The sequence below is a fragment of the Oncorhynchus nerka genome, linkage group LG14 (genome assembly GCF_034236695.1).
Source record: "Oncorhynchus nerka isolate Pitt River linkage group LG14, Oner_Uvic_2.0, whole genome shotgun sequence".
NCBI lineage: Eukaryota > Metazoa > Chordata > Actinopteri > Salmoniformes > Salmonidae > Oncorhynchus > Oncorhynchus nerka.
The window spans coordinates 94,405,038-94,417,823 of NC_088409.1; the positions used below are offsets into that span (position 1 = coordinate 94,405,038).

Here is a 12,786-nt window from a genome sequence, read left to right on the forward strand (position 1 = left end):
GATGTTAAGCCTTCATACTGTAAGTGAGTTTCCACACGGATGTTAAGCCTTCATACTGTAAGTGAGTTTCCACACGGATGTTAAGCCTTCATACTGTGAGACTTTTGTTATCCTTGAACATATAGTTTTTAAATTTTCTGTTTATTTTACAACTTGTGATGCTGCTGTTTGTACATGGTCTTATGCCTGTCTGTGCCAGTACTATTTACAGTTATTTTAATATGACCTATACAACTATACAAGACCAGCATTCACTTACATAAGGAAATGTATGTATACAGTCAGGTCCACAAATATAAAAAAAAAAGTGCTGTAATTCCTACACTCTTCATCTCATTTGGATGTAAATACCTTCAAATTACAGCTAAAAGTCTGCATTTTCAGCTCATATTCATTATTTAATTTAAACCCCAATATGCTGTGGGTAGACAGCTAAAATAATAATAACTTAGTTAATGTTCAAATATTTATGGACCTTGACTGCAGCTATGATTTGTTTGATTTACTAAATATTTAAATTACATGAATATTAACTTCTTTTTTTTTTATGTCTGTTTGGCTTAATTTCAGTTTGTACATTATTTTCCAAGATTACTGCAAGAGAGGGTTTTTAAAAAGATTGTTCAGCTATTGACTTTCACATGGAATACAAATCATTTGTGATTGGTTGCTGCAAAAACATATTTGATACCCAACACACAAGAAAAGCTGGTTTTAAACAACCTGCTTTGGTGTTGGAGTTGTCCTTACCTTCTCTGAGGCCAGTGTTCACGTTTGAGTTTGAGTTTATTTTTTATTTTTACAGGGACAGTGCACATTAATCAACGTTTCAGTAAAAGTGCCGGTTTTAGCCAGCCGGCTAATTTTCAACCGCAGTCCCCACGTAACCCCTTTTAAATTGAAAAGATCAGACCTTACAGGGTGACCGTACCAGAGTTTGGGGTTCAATTCCATTGAAATTCCAGTCAGTTTGGGAAGTACACTAAAATTGCAATCCATTTCTCTTCAATAGTTCAACGAGGAACATTTGGAATTGACATTTGCTTTACTTTCTAAATCGGTAGGATTTTCTACGGAATGGACCCTAACTCTGGACTGTACCCTATGGGACTTGTACACCCGCTATGTTGTAATATGTTCTGAGGAACTTTTGTACCAACATTTCCCAAGATATATTTGGAAAATATTTAATACGTCTTAGAAATGCACACAGTGGTTTCAAATGTTTTTTTTTTGTCGGGATTACTCCAATAACATACTGTACTTTGTGACGCCGTGAGAATGTTTGTACACATCTCACACCTAATTGATGCTATTGCATCATATTTTCTATACACAATATATATAACATTCGATTTAGCAGCAATAGGACTAGATAATGAAACATTAATGAAAACGCCACACCAGACGGTACTGTAGGGTTTTATGGTCCACGCTACCTACTGTACTTAGTGGGCGGGGCGACTGTTTGTAGTCTTTTAGACATGTCAACAACATGCCGGAGTCCAGAAGTGAGGCAGAGACAGACGAGAAAGGAGAAACACAGTCTAAAAATATAATTTCAGTAATTTCTCAGTTCGCTGACGATAATTTAACCATTGTCCGGGTAAGAACCAAATGGGATACAAATGGCAGATGCAAGCATTGAAGGGGATAAGACGGTTCATTCAAATGAGACCGCAGATTAGATGTTAAAATGGAATAAAGACCCAACGTTAGCTAACACATATTTGGTTAACATCTATCTGTTTTCTCTTCTAGAACATCAGTACTGGACTAGCAATTGCCGGTGTAATAGTAATATCAAGGAGTATTAAATTGGTAAGTAGTTTAGCCTATTCATATAAAGCGAGCTGTGATGCAGGTATGTTCCACCAGGAGGAGGTAGCGAGTCGAGTTTCCCACAAACCCATGTTGAAGACGGGCTAAATTATCTCGAAGACGCCAACAGATTGTGGCGTTTTTTTTACCAGACTGGAGATGAGATGAGCCATTCCCCCTTGTTCAATTTAAATGCCATATGGCTGGATAGGTCATACGGTCAGGGTCAATTTAGGAAGGAGGGTGGCAGTTGATGAGCTGTTTGCCTGATGTGTTTATCCTAGTTGATGTTGTTTAGTTAGCCTTTTCTTCTTAACCAGATCAACCAGACCACCCCTTGGCTTTAGAAAGGTCTTGCTTATCTGTTGTTGTGTTCAGCTAATATGATATGTCGTTTTGTTTAGTTAATAGAATACTAGTAATTGGTTCCAATTTTGTGTTGCCCGAAACAATTATGTCACGGTGACGTCATTGGACGGTACAGTGTAACAGATTACAACACGTTGTACTTCCAACGGTTATGAATGATTTTCTAACCAGGTCTTTTGTGCCTCACCACCCATCGTCAGATCACTAGGTTTGGATTAGCCTCCGAGATCCCAGCGAGGTTCATAGAGAAGAATGTGAGCCTCAGAGGGAGAGTCCAGACCATCACAGAGACTGGACTGGAGGTGGAGCACATCCCCATCTACATCCCTGTCCTCTCTCCCCTGTTGGCTAAAGGTATGGAAGACCCCCTACCTGCTAAAGGTATGGAAAACCCCCTGTTGGCTAAAGGTATGGAGGACCCCCTTTTGACTAAAGGTATGGAAGATCCCCTACCTGCTAAAGGTATGGAAGACCCCCTGTTGGCTAAAGGTATGGAAGATCCCCTACCTGCTAAAGGTATGGAAGACCCCCCTTTGACTAAAGGTATGGAAGACCCCCTTTTGACTAAAGGTATGGTAGACCCCCTACTGGCTAAAGGTATGGAAGATCCCCTGTCGGCTAAAGGTATGGAAGATCACCTACCTGCTAAAAGTATGGAAGACCCCCTGTTGGCTTAAGGTATGGAAGATCCCCTACCTGCTAAAAGTATGGAAGACCCCCTGTTGGCTAAAGGTATGGAAGATCCCCTGTTGGCTAAAGGTATGGAAGATCACCTACCTGCTAAAGATATGGAAGACCCCTGTTGGCTTAAGGTAGGGAAGACCCCCTTTTGACTAAAGGTATGGAAGACCCCCTTTTGACTAAAGGTATGGAAGACCCCCTACTGGCTAAAGGTATGGTAGACCCCCTACTGGCTTAAGGTATGGTAGACTCCTGTTGGCTTAAGGTATGGTAGACCCCTGTTGACTAAAGGTATGGAAGACCCCTGTTGACTAAAGGTATGGTAGACCCCCTGTTGGCTTAAGGTATGGAAGACCCCTGTTGGCTAAAGGTATGGAAGACCCCTGTTGGCTAAAGGTATGGAAGACCCCTGTTGGCTAAAGGTATGGAAGACCCCTGTTGGCTAAAGGTATGGAAGACCCCTGTTGGCTAAAGGTATGGAAGACCCCTGTTGGCTAAAGGTATGGAAGACCCCTGTTGGCTAAAGGTATGGAAGACCCCTGTTGGCTAAAGGTATGGAAGACCCCTGTTGGCTAAAGGTATGGTAGACCCCCGTTGGCTAAAGGTATGGAAGACCCCCGTTGGCTAAAGGTACGGAAGACCCCTGTTGGCTAAAGGTACGGAAGACCCCTCCCTGTTGGCTAAAGGTACGGAAGACCCCTGTTGGCTAAAGGTACGGAAGACCCCTGTTGGCTAAAGGTACGGAAGACCCCTGTTGGCTAAAGGTACGGAAGACCCCTGTTGGCTAAAGGTACGGAAGACCCCTGTTGGCTAAAGGTACGGAAGACCCCTGTTGGCTAAAGGTACGGAAGACCCCTGTTGGCTAAAGGTATGGAAGATCCCTGTTGGCTAAAGGTATGGAAGACCCCTGTTGGCTAAAGGTATGGAAGACCCCTGTTGGCTAAAGGTATGGAAGACCCCTGTTGGCTAAAGGTATGGAAGACCCCTGTTGGCTAAAGGTATGGAAGACCCCTGTTGGCTAAAGGTATGGAAGACCCCTGTTGGCTAAAGGTATGGAAGACCCCTGTTGGCTAAAGGTATGGAAGACCCCTGTTGGCTAAAGGTATGGAAGACCCCTGTTGGCTAAAGGTATGGTAGACCCCCTACTGGCTAAAGGTATGGTAGACCCCCTACTGGCTAAAGGTATGGTAGACCCCCTACTGGCTAAAGGTATGGGAAGAATGGATGGGTTCACATGCCCTTCAACTTTACCAACACACTCAGAGCCCACAGGGTAAAGGCCAATTACAGTATGATAATGAGGATTAGAATTCACCTCCCAGCTGTTGAAAAGTCTAGTCTCATCATTCACGCAGCTGTCCCCAATTAGTCATTTAAATCTATACTAATCCCTATTAGAACGTCATAACTGTTTTCCAGAGACAGTCTGCTGCACTCTTACATAACCGTCTCTAACATTTCAATGTATTTATTTTGATTTAACTAGGCAAGTCAGTTAAGATTAAATTCTTATTTACAATGACGGCCGATGCTGGGCCAATTGTGCGCCTCCCAATGGGACTCCCAATCACTGCCGGATGTGATACAGCCTTTTTTCGAACCAGGGACTGTAGTGACGCCTCTTGCAATGAGATGCAGTGCCTTAGACTGCTGCTGAGTCTCTGCTAACATAACTGTGTCTGCTGGTCTCTTTAACATAACTGTGTCTGCTGTAGACTGTCTGCTGGTCTCTTTAACATAACTGTGTCTGCTGGTCTCTCTAACATAACTGTGTCTGCTGGTCTCTTTAACATAACTGTGTCTGCTGGTCTCTCTAACATAACTGTGTCAGCTGGTCTCTTTAACATAACTGTGTCTGCTGGTCTCTTTAACATAACTGTGTCTGCTGGTCTCTAACATAACTGTGTCTGCTGGTCTCTAACATAACTGTGTCTGCTGGTCTCTTTAACATAACTGTGTCTGCTGGTCTCTAACATAACTGTGTCTGCTGGTCTCTTTAACATAACTGTGTCTGCTGGTCTCTCTAACATAACTGTGTCAGCTGGTCTCTCTAACATAACTGTGTCTGCTGGTCTCTCTAACATAACTGTGTCAGCTGGTCTCTTTAACATAACTGTGTCTGCTGGTCTCTTTAACATAACTGTGTCTGCTGGTCTTTAACATAACTGTGTCTGCTGGTCTCTAACATAACTGTGTCTGCTGGTCTCTAACATAACTGTGTCTGCTGGTCTCTTTAACATAACTGTGTCTGCTGGTCTCTTTAACATAACTGTGTCATCTGTAGACTGTCAGCTGGTCTCTAACTGTGCTGTTTGATTTAGTGGAAGAGAAGGTTTGCTTTGATGAAGTATAGTTGTCAACCTAATGTTTGGTCTCTCCTGTAGAGACAGTTTTTTATATATATTTTCCTAAAATCAAAGTAAACACTTTTAATTCAATGCATTTGATTTGATAGGTTTTGGATCATGGCTTGATGTCTGATAAAGGTCATTGTGACTGAAACGTCAACATCTTTTTAATCTTTATCTAATTTAGACCAACATTTATTTTTTCTAAACGTGAGTGTCATGCCTTCTGCCTGCATTCAAGGGCACTGGAGTTTAGCTCCCTTCATCGGACTGAGTTAGCATAGTAAGCCTGTTAGAGAAGAGGGCTAGCTGCAGTATTACGTTATGCTTCTGCCCTGCAGTCAAACTGAGTTAGAGGGTATTAGAAAGTGCTCTTACAGCTCCGTCTGAGACCAGGGAGACGCTCTCCTCTAGTTAAAGAGATTAATAGACTCTCTCTATAGCTTTGTCTCTTTGACCTCCTGTAGTTTTAGGACACAGGCTTGACCTCTGCCCACAGGTGTACAGGCTTGACCTCTGCCCACAGGTGTACAGGCTTGACCTCTGCCCACAGGTGTACAGGCTTGACCTCTGCCCACAGGTGTACAGGCTTGACCTCTGCCCACAGGTGTACAGGCTTGACCTCTGCCCACAGTTATTTAATGTATTTCCTTGCCTGTGCCTTCAGTAATACAGTATCTCTACTGCTGTGGTTGTACATCTTTGCATAGTACATGTCTGATACTATATCTTACAACAGTCTGTCTTTCAGTTTGTCAAGCTCCTGACTGTGCCACCTTCAGGTCTACAATAGACCACAGCCATAGCTAGGAACTCCTTAGCTCAGGTGTACCGTATGTGTGTCTCACCTGGCAGGTCTTCTCTCCTCAGGTGTACCGTATCTATGTCTCACCTGACATGTCTTCTCTCCTCAGGTGTACCGTATCTATGTCTCACCTGGCATGTCTTCTCTCCTCAGGTGTACCGTATCTATGTCTCACCTGGCATGTCTTCTCTCCTCAGGTGTACTGTATGTGTGTCTCACCTGGCATGTCTTCTCTCCTCAGGTGTACCGTATCTATGTCTCACCTGGCATGTCTTCTCTCCTCAGGTGTACTGTATGTGTGTCTCACCTGACAGGTCTTCTCTCCTCAGGTGTACCGTATGTGTGTCTCACCTGGCATGTCTTCTCTCCTCAGGTGTACTGTATGTGTGTCTCACCTGGCAGGTCTTCTCTCCTCAGGTGTACCGTATGTGTGTCTCACCTGACAGGTCTTCTCTCCTCAGGTGTCTCACCTGGCATGTCTTCTCTCCTCAGGTGTACTGTATGTGTGTCTCACCTGGCAGGTCTTCTCTCCTCAGGTGTACCGTATGTGTGTCTCACCTGACAGGTCTTCTCTCCTCAGGTGTACTGTATGTATGTCTCACCTGATAGGTCTTCTCTCCTCTTGTGTACCGTATGTGTGTCTCACCTGGCAGGTCTTCTCTCCTCAGGTGGTGGTCGTGTGTCCCACCTGGCAGGTCTTCTCTCCTCTTGTGTACCGTATGTGTGTCTCACCTGGCAGGTCTTCTCTCCTCAGGTGGTGGTCGTGTGTCCCACCTGGCAGGTCTTCTCTCCTCTTGTGTACCGTATGTGTGTCTCACCTGGCAGGTCTTCTCTCCTCAGGTGTACTGTATGTGTGTCTCACCTGGCAGGTCTTCTCTCCTCAGGTGTACCGTATCTGTGTCTCACCTGGCAGGTTTTCTCTCCTCAGGTGTACCGTATGTGTGTCTCACCTGGCAGGACTTCTCTCCTCAGGTGGTGGTCGTGTGTCTCACCAGGCAGGTCTTCTCTCCTCAGGTGTACTGTATGTGTGTCTCACCTGGCAGGTCTTCTCTCCTCAGGTGTACCGTATCTGTGTCTCACCTGGCAGGTCTTCTCTCCTCAGGTGTACCGTATGTGTGTCTCACCTGGCAGGTCTTCTCTCCTCAGGTGTACTGTAGGTCTTCTCCTCTTGTGTACCGTATGCGTGTCTCACCTGACAGGTCTTCTCTCCTCAGGTGTACTGTATGTGTGTCTCACCTGGCAGGTCTTCTCTCCTCAGGTGTACTGTATGTGTGTCTCACCTGACAGGTCTTCTCTCCTCAGGTGTACTGTATGTGTGTCTCACCTGACAGGTCTTCTCTCCTCAGGTGTACTGTATGTGTGTCTCACCTGGCACGTCTTCTCTCCTCTTGTGTACCGTATGTGTGTCTCACCTGGCAGGTCTTCTCTCCTCAGGTGGTGGTCGTGTGTCTCACCTGGCAGGTCTTCTCTCCTCAGGTGTACCGTATGTGTGTCTCACCTGGCATGTCTTCTCTCCTCAGGTGTACTGTATGTGTCTCACCTGGCAGGTCTTCTCTCCTCAGGTGTACTGTATGTGTGTCTCACCTGGCAGGTCTTCTCTCCTCAGGTGTACTGTATGTGTGTCTCACCTGGCAGGTCTTCTCTCCTCAGGTGTACTGTATGTGTGTCTCACCTGGCAGGTCTTCTCTCCTCAGGTGGTAGTCGTGTGTCTCCCTGGCAGGTCTTCCTCCTCAGGTGGTGGAGTCTCACCTGACCCTCAGGGGGTCTCACCTGGCAGGTCTTCTCTCCTCAGGTGGTGGAGTGTGTCTCACCTGGAGTCTTCCTCCCAGACGGTGTCTCACCTGGTCTTCTCTCCTCAAACTGTGTGTCACCTGGCAGGTCTTCTCTCCTCAGGTGAGGAGGTGTCACTGGCAGGTCTTCTCTCCTGGTTTCTGTATGTGTGTCTCACCTGGCAGGTCAGTTCACCTGGCAGGTCCTCAGGTGTTTGTTGTCTCACCTGGCAGGTCTTACTCCTCAGGTGTCTGTTGGTCTCACCTGGCAGGTCAGTTTCAGGTGTACTGTATGTGTGTCACCGTCAGGTCTTCTCTCCCTGCTTCTCTCCTCTGTGTCTGTCCAGCCCGGGTCAATAACTGTCTGTGTCTGTGGCTCAAACTGGTCAGCAGAGAGGAGGAGACACTGCACTGTCTGGTTTCTGTTAGCCGGGTCAGTTACTGTCTGTTTGTTGGCCGGGGCAGTTACTGTCTGTCTGTTGGCCGGGTCAGTTTCTGTCTGTGTCTGTCAGCCGGGTCAATAACTGTCTGTGTCTGTTAGCCGGGGCAGATACTGTCTGTCTGTTGGCCGGGGCAGTTACTGTCTGTCTGTTGGCCGGGGCAGTTACTGTCTGTCTGTTGGCCGGGGCAGTTACTGTCTGTCTGTTGGCCGGGGCAGTTACTGTCTGTCTGTTGGCCGGGGCAGTTACTGTCTGTTTGTTGGCCGGGTCAGTTACTGTCTGTCTGTTGGCCGGGTCAGTTACTGTTTGTCTGTTGGCCGGGTCAGTTACTGTCTGGTGTCTGTTAGCCGGGTCAGTTACTGTCTGGTGTCTGTTAGCCGGGTCAGTTACTGTCTGGTGTCTGTTAGCCGGGTCAGTTGCTGTCTGGTGTCTGGTAGCAGGTTCAGTTGCTGTCTGGTCTTTGGTAGCATGTTCAGTTGCTGTCTGGTCTCTGGTAGCAGGGTCAGTTGCTGTCTGGTCTCTGGTAGCAGGGTCAGTTGCTGTCTGGTCTCTGGTAACAGGGTCAGTTGCTGTCTGGTCTCTGGTAGCAGGGTCAGTTGCTGTCTGGTCTCTGGTAGCAGGGTCAGTGAGGCTGCGTTTTAACAGGAACCCCAATTTTGATATTTTTTTTATCACTAATTGGGTCTTTTGACCAATCAGTTCAGCTCTGAAAAAGATCTGATGTGAAACGATCTGATGTGATTTGTCAAAAGACCAATTAGTGTAAAAGAAGTTCAGAATTGGGCTGCCTGTGTAAACGCAGCCTTACTGTCTGAGTGGACTAACATGAGTTAGTTACTGACTCTCTGGTATCTTCAGGACACTGTTACTCTCTTTATGGCTATGAATTAACTGAATGTTGAAGATAATGAAACCTACAGATGTGATATTAACCTCCCTCTGTTCTCTCTCCCCCAGGGGTCATTGAGGAGTCTGTGTCTGAATGAGGAGGTGTTGAGGTTGGGTCTGGCACGCACTGTCCCAGTCTCTGGACTCCACCCTCAGTCCCACCTTTACCTGCGGCTCCACCAACGGCTGCTCAAGGCAGAGGTCAAGGCCGAGCGGAAGGGGCGAGGCATGTGGAAAGAGGATAGCCTATGGGAGAGGACCTCACAGGCTGTTTGGGACAACTCACTGGTCAGACTCATCAGGAGGATCTTCAAGTGGACGTGATTGGTTGGTTGGTTGACTGACTGACTGCTTGACTGACTGATTTCAATTAGGCTTGAAAGTATGTTGATGAATGTTGCAAGGCTCAGGCCCGTCTCTCTCAGGCCCGTCTCTCTCAGGCCCAGCTGTGTCGTTACGTGTCTGTGTTTGTGAAGTGGATCATCTATTTGTCAGCTGATTGCCCAGAGATTTGCTCTCAAAATAGAAAATGGACAATATTCACATGATTATCTGTACAAACAATATTTTCTCCTGTTCTTTACTATCGGGGAAAAGTGTGAAACGATGTCTCAAACGAATGGGGGTATCGACAAAATCGTAGACATGGGACAAAAATTTTTTGGGGACCCACTTGCTTATTAAAGTTGATATATATCGGTGGAGATTAAACACACTGACACGGCAATGACAAGACAGAATAGAAACCAGTCTACTTACAGTTGGTGTTCCCCTTCGTGGGTCAGAATATGTTGATGTTTCATTAGATCATTTAAAGAAACTTGGCTGTCAGAAATCCACATATCTACATCAAACGCATTTTGATTTGTGAAATAAATATGCATTGGTTAATTCATTTCTGCATTGTGTTTTATATTCTAGATGTTCAATCATGAATAAGTAATGCTGCATGTAAAAGCCATTGTGAAATTTGATGGGAGATTGTGATGGGGGCGATTTACAAATTCTCTTTGTGGAGGTACCTCAGAAAGCACTGGTTGGATAGAGTGTAATTTCATGCTAATATATTTAAATTATGCCCATCTGTATATAGAAATTAGTTGTTATTTTCTAAGTTATTCAATCAATATAATAACATTGATATCATTTCGAAGAATATATATTTTTAAATATTTCACATTCAAATTGAATACCTGAAGTCCCACCAAAATATCTCTCTTCTATTGATTTTCAGTCTCTAAACAATTGTTTATGTGCTATAGTACAGTCAGTATTTGATTTGTTGTTATTATTATTAAAAACAGAGTAGATTGTGCTCCATTATGCAGATTATTGATGGAAATATTGAAGACTATTGAATGGTTCTCATGTTCAGCTAAAGAGGTAGACAACTTCTGACGTGGACTAGAGTAACGTGGACCAGAGTAACGTAGACTAGAGTAACGTGGACCAGAGTGACGTGGACCAGAGTAACGTGGACCAGAGTAACGTGGACCAGAGTAACGTGGACCAGAGTAACGTGGACTAGAGTAACGTGGACTAGAGTAACGTGGACTAGAGTAACGTGGACCAGAGTAACGTAGACTAGAGCGACGTGGACCAGAGCGACGTGGACCAGAGCGACGTGGACCAGAGCGACGTGGACCAGAGTGACGTGGACCAGAGCGACGTGGACCAGAGCGACGTGGACCAGAGCGACGTGGACCAGAGTGACGTGGACCAGAGTGACGTGGACCAGAGCAACGTGGACTAGAACTGTCAGCCAGGTCTTCCTGTACTAGACTGGGCTGTAGCTAAAAACCAGAATATTCGGAAGGCTTTAGCTGGGCCATGGTGGACAGAGAGATGGAGGACTAGAGATAACGGATAAGGAAGTAATATCTGTTGTTTTCTCCTGTCTAAATAATGTTTTCTCCTGTCTAAATATGTGGTTTTCTCCTGTCTAAATAATGTTTTCTCCTGTCTAAATCATGTTTTCTCCTGTCTAAATAATGTTTTCTCCTGTCTAAATAATGTTTTCTCCTGTCTAAATAATGTTTTCTCCTGTCTAAATAATGTTTTCTCCTGTCTAAATAATGTTTTCTCCTGTCTAAGTAATGTTTTCTCCTGTCTAAATAATGTTTTCTCCTGATTAAATGTTTTCACCTGTCTAAATAATGTTTTCTCCTGTCTAAATAATGTTTTCACCTGTAAATCATGTTTTCACCTGTCTAAATCATGTTTTCTCCTGTCTAAATCATGTTTTCTCCTGTCTAAATCATGTTTTCTCCTGTCTAAATCATGTTTTCTCCTGTCTAAATAATGTTTTCTCCTGTCTAAATAATGTTTTCTCCTGTCTAAATCATGTTTTCTCCTGTCTAAATCATGTTTTCTCCTGTCTAAATCATGTTTTCTCCTGTCTAAATCATGTTTTCTCCTGTCTAAATAATGTTTTCTCCTGTCTAAATAATGTTTTCTCCACCTGTCTAAATAATGTTTTCTCCACCTGTCTAAATAATGTTTTCTCCTGTCTAAATAATGTTTTCACCTGTAAATAATGTTTTCACCTGTAAATCATGTTTTCTCCTGTCTAAATAATGTTTTATCCTGTCTAAATAATGTTTTCTCCTGTCTAAATCATGTTTTCTCCTGTCTAAATCATGTTTTCTCCTGTCTAAATCATGTTTTCTCCTGTCTAAATCATGTTTTCTCCTGTCTAAATAATGTTTTCTCCTGTCTAAATAATGTTTTCTCCTGTCTAAATAATGTTTTCTCCACCTGTCTAAATAATGTTTTCTCCTGTAAATAATGTTTTCTCCTGTCTAAATATTATTGATTGTTTTCACAGGTCTGAAGAGGCATGTTTTGATGTTTCAGAAGTCCACATGTTTTTAGCAGGAGAAAAAAACAGGCTTCTTTAACTCCCACTGTCTTATCTAGATAAGATAAATAAAACCAAGTTTTATTTATTTAAGAACATAATCAATAGTTAAATTGGCATTCTTTTTTGGGGTCAAAATACTCCTCTATTTTATCTGACAATGAAAAGCGTCAGACAGATTTCCTGTTTATAACTGAAAGGTTTCCACATGTAAATTTAAACAAATAAATAACTTTTACCTTCCTGTGTTGTCTGTCTCCCGTTCCTTCTCTGACTCCTGTGTTGTCTGTCTCCCATTCCTTGTCTGACTCCTGTGTTGTCTGTCTCCCGTTCCTTGTCTGACTCCTGTGTTGTCTGTCTCCCGTTCCTTCTCTGACTCCTGTGTTGTCTGTCTCCCGTTCCTTGTCTGACTCCTGTGTTGTCTGTCTGTCTCCCGTTCCTTGTCTGACTCCTGTGTTGTCTGTCTCCCGTTCCTTCTCTGACTCCTGTGTTGTCTGTCTCCCGTTCCTTCTCTGACTCCTGTGTTGTCTGTCTCCCATTCCTTGTCTGACTCCTGTGTTGTCTGTCTCCCATTCCTTGTCTGACTCCTGTGTTGTCTGACTCCTGTGTTGTCTGTCTCCCGTTCCTTGTCTGACTCCTGTGTTGTCTGTCTCCCGTTCCTTGTCTGACTCTTTATTTTAGGAAAAGCTCCATCCAGCTCCATTCATTGACAGTTACAGACCACAGGTTTCCATTCATTGACAGTTACAGACCACTGTTTTCCATTCATTGACAGTTACAGACCACTGGTTTCCATTCATTGACA

The 12,786-nt window shown here is 44.3% G+C and overlaps 1 protein-coding gene across 1 annotated transcript; it reads left to right on the forward strand.

The window, feature by feature from the left end:
• Positions 1-1,353: 1,353 nt before the first annotated feature.
• Positions 1,354-10,016, forward strand: c18h3orf33 (c18h3orf33 homolog (H. sapiens)). The gene is made up of 8 exons (XM_065027231.1): positions 1,354-1,606; positions 1,762-1,821; positions 2,391-2,865; positions 5,687-5,826; positions 7,444-7,507; positions 7,745-7,801; positions 8,141-8,226; positions 9,191-10,016. The coding sequence occupies exons 1-8, from the start codon at positions 1,496-1,498 to the stop codon at positions 9,443-9,445; spliced, it is 1,248 nt and encodes a 415-aa protein (XP_064883303.1). The 5' UTR covers positions 1,354-1,495; the 3' UTR covers positions 9,446-10,016.
• The last annotated feature ends 2,770 nt before the right edge of the window (positions 10,017-12,786 follow it).

Excerpts from the sequence above, each read along its gene's own strand:
- c18h3orf33 (XM_065027231.1), top strand. The coding sequence starts at position 1,496 with ATGCCGGAGTCCAGAAGTGAGGCAGAGACAGACGAGAAAGGAGAAACA. Across the intron at positions 2,866-5,686 it reads GGAAGACCCCCTGTTGGCTT|TTTTAGGACACAGGCTTGAC; the intron begins AAGGTATGGAAG and ends GACCTCCTGTAG. Across the intron at positions 7,508-7,744 it reads CTTCTCTCCTCAGGTGTACC|GTCTTCCTCCTCAGGTGGTG; the intron begins GTATGTGTGTCT and ends TCTCCCTGGCAG.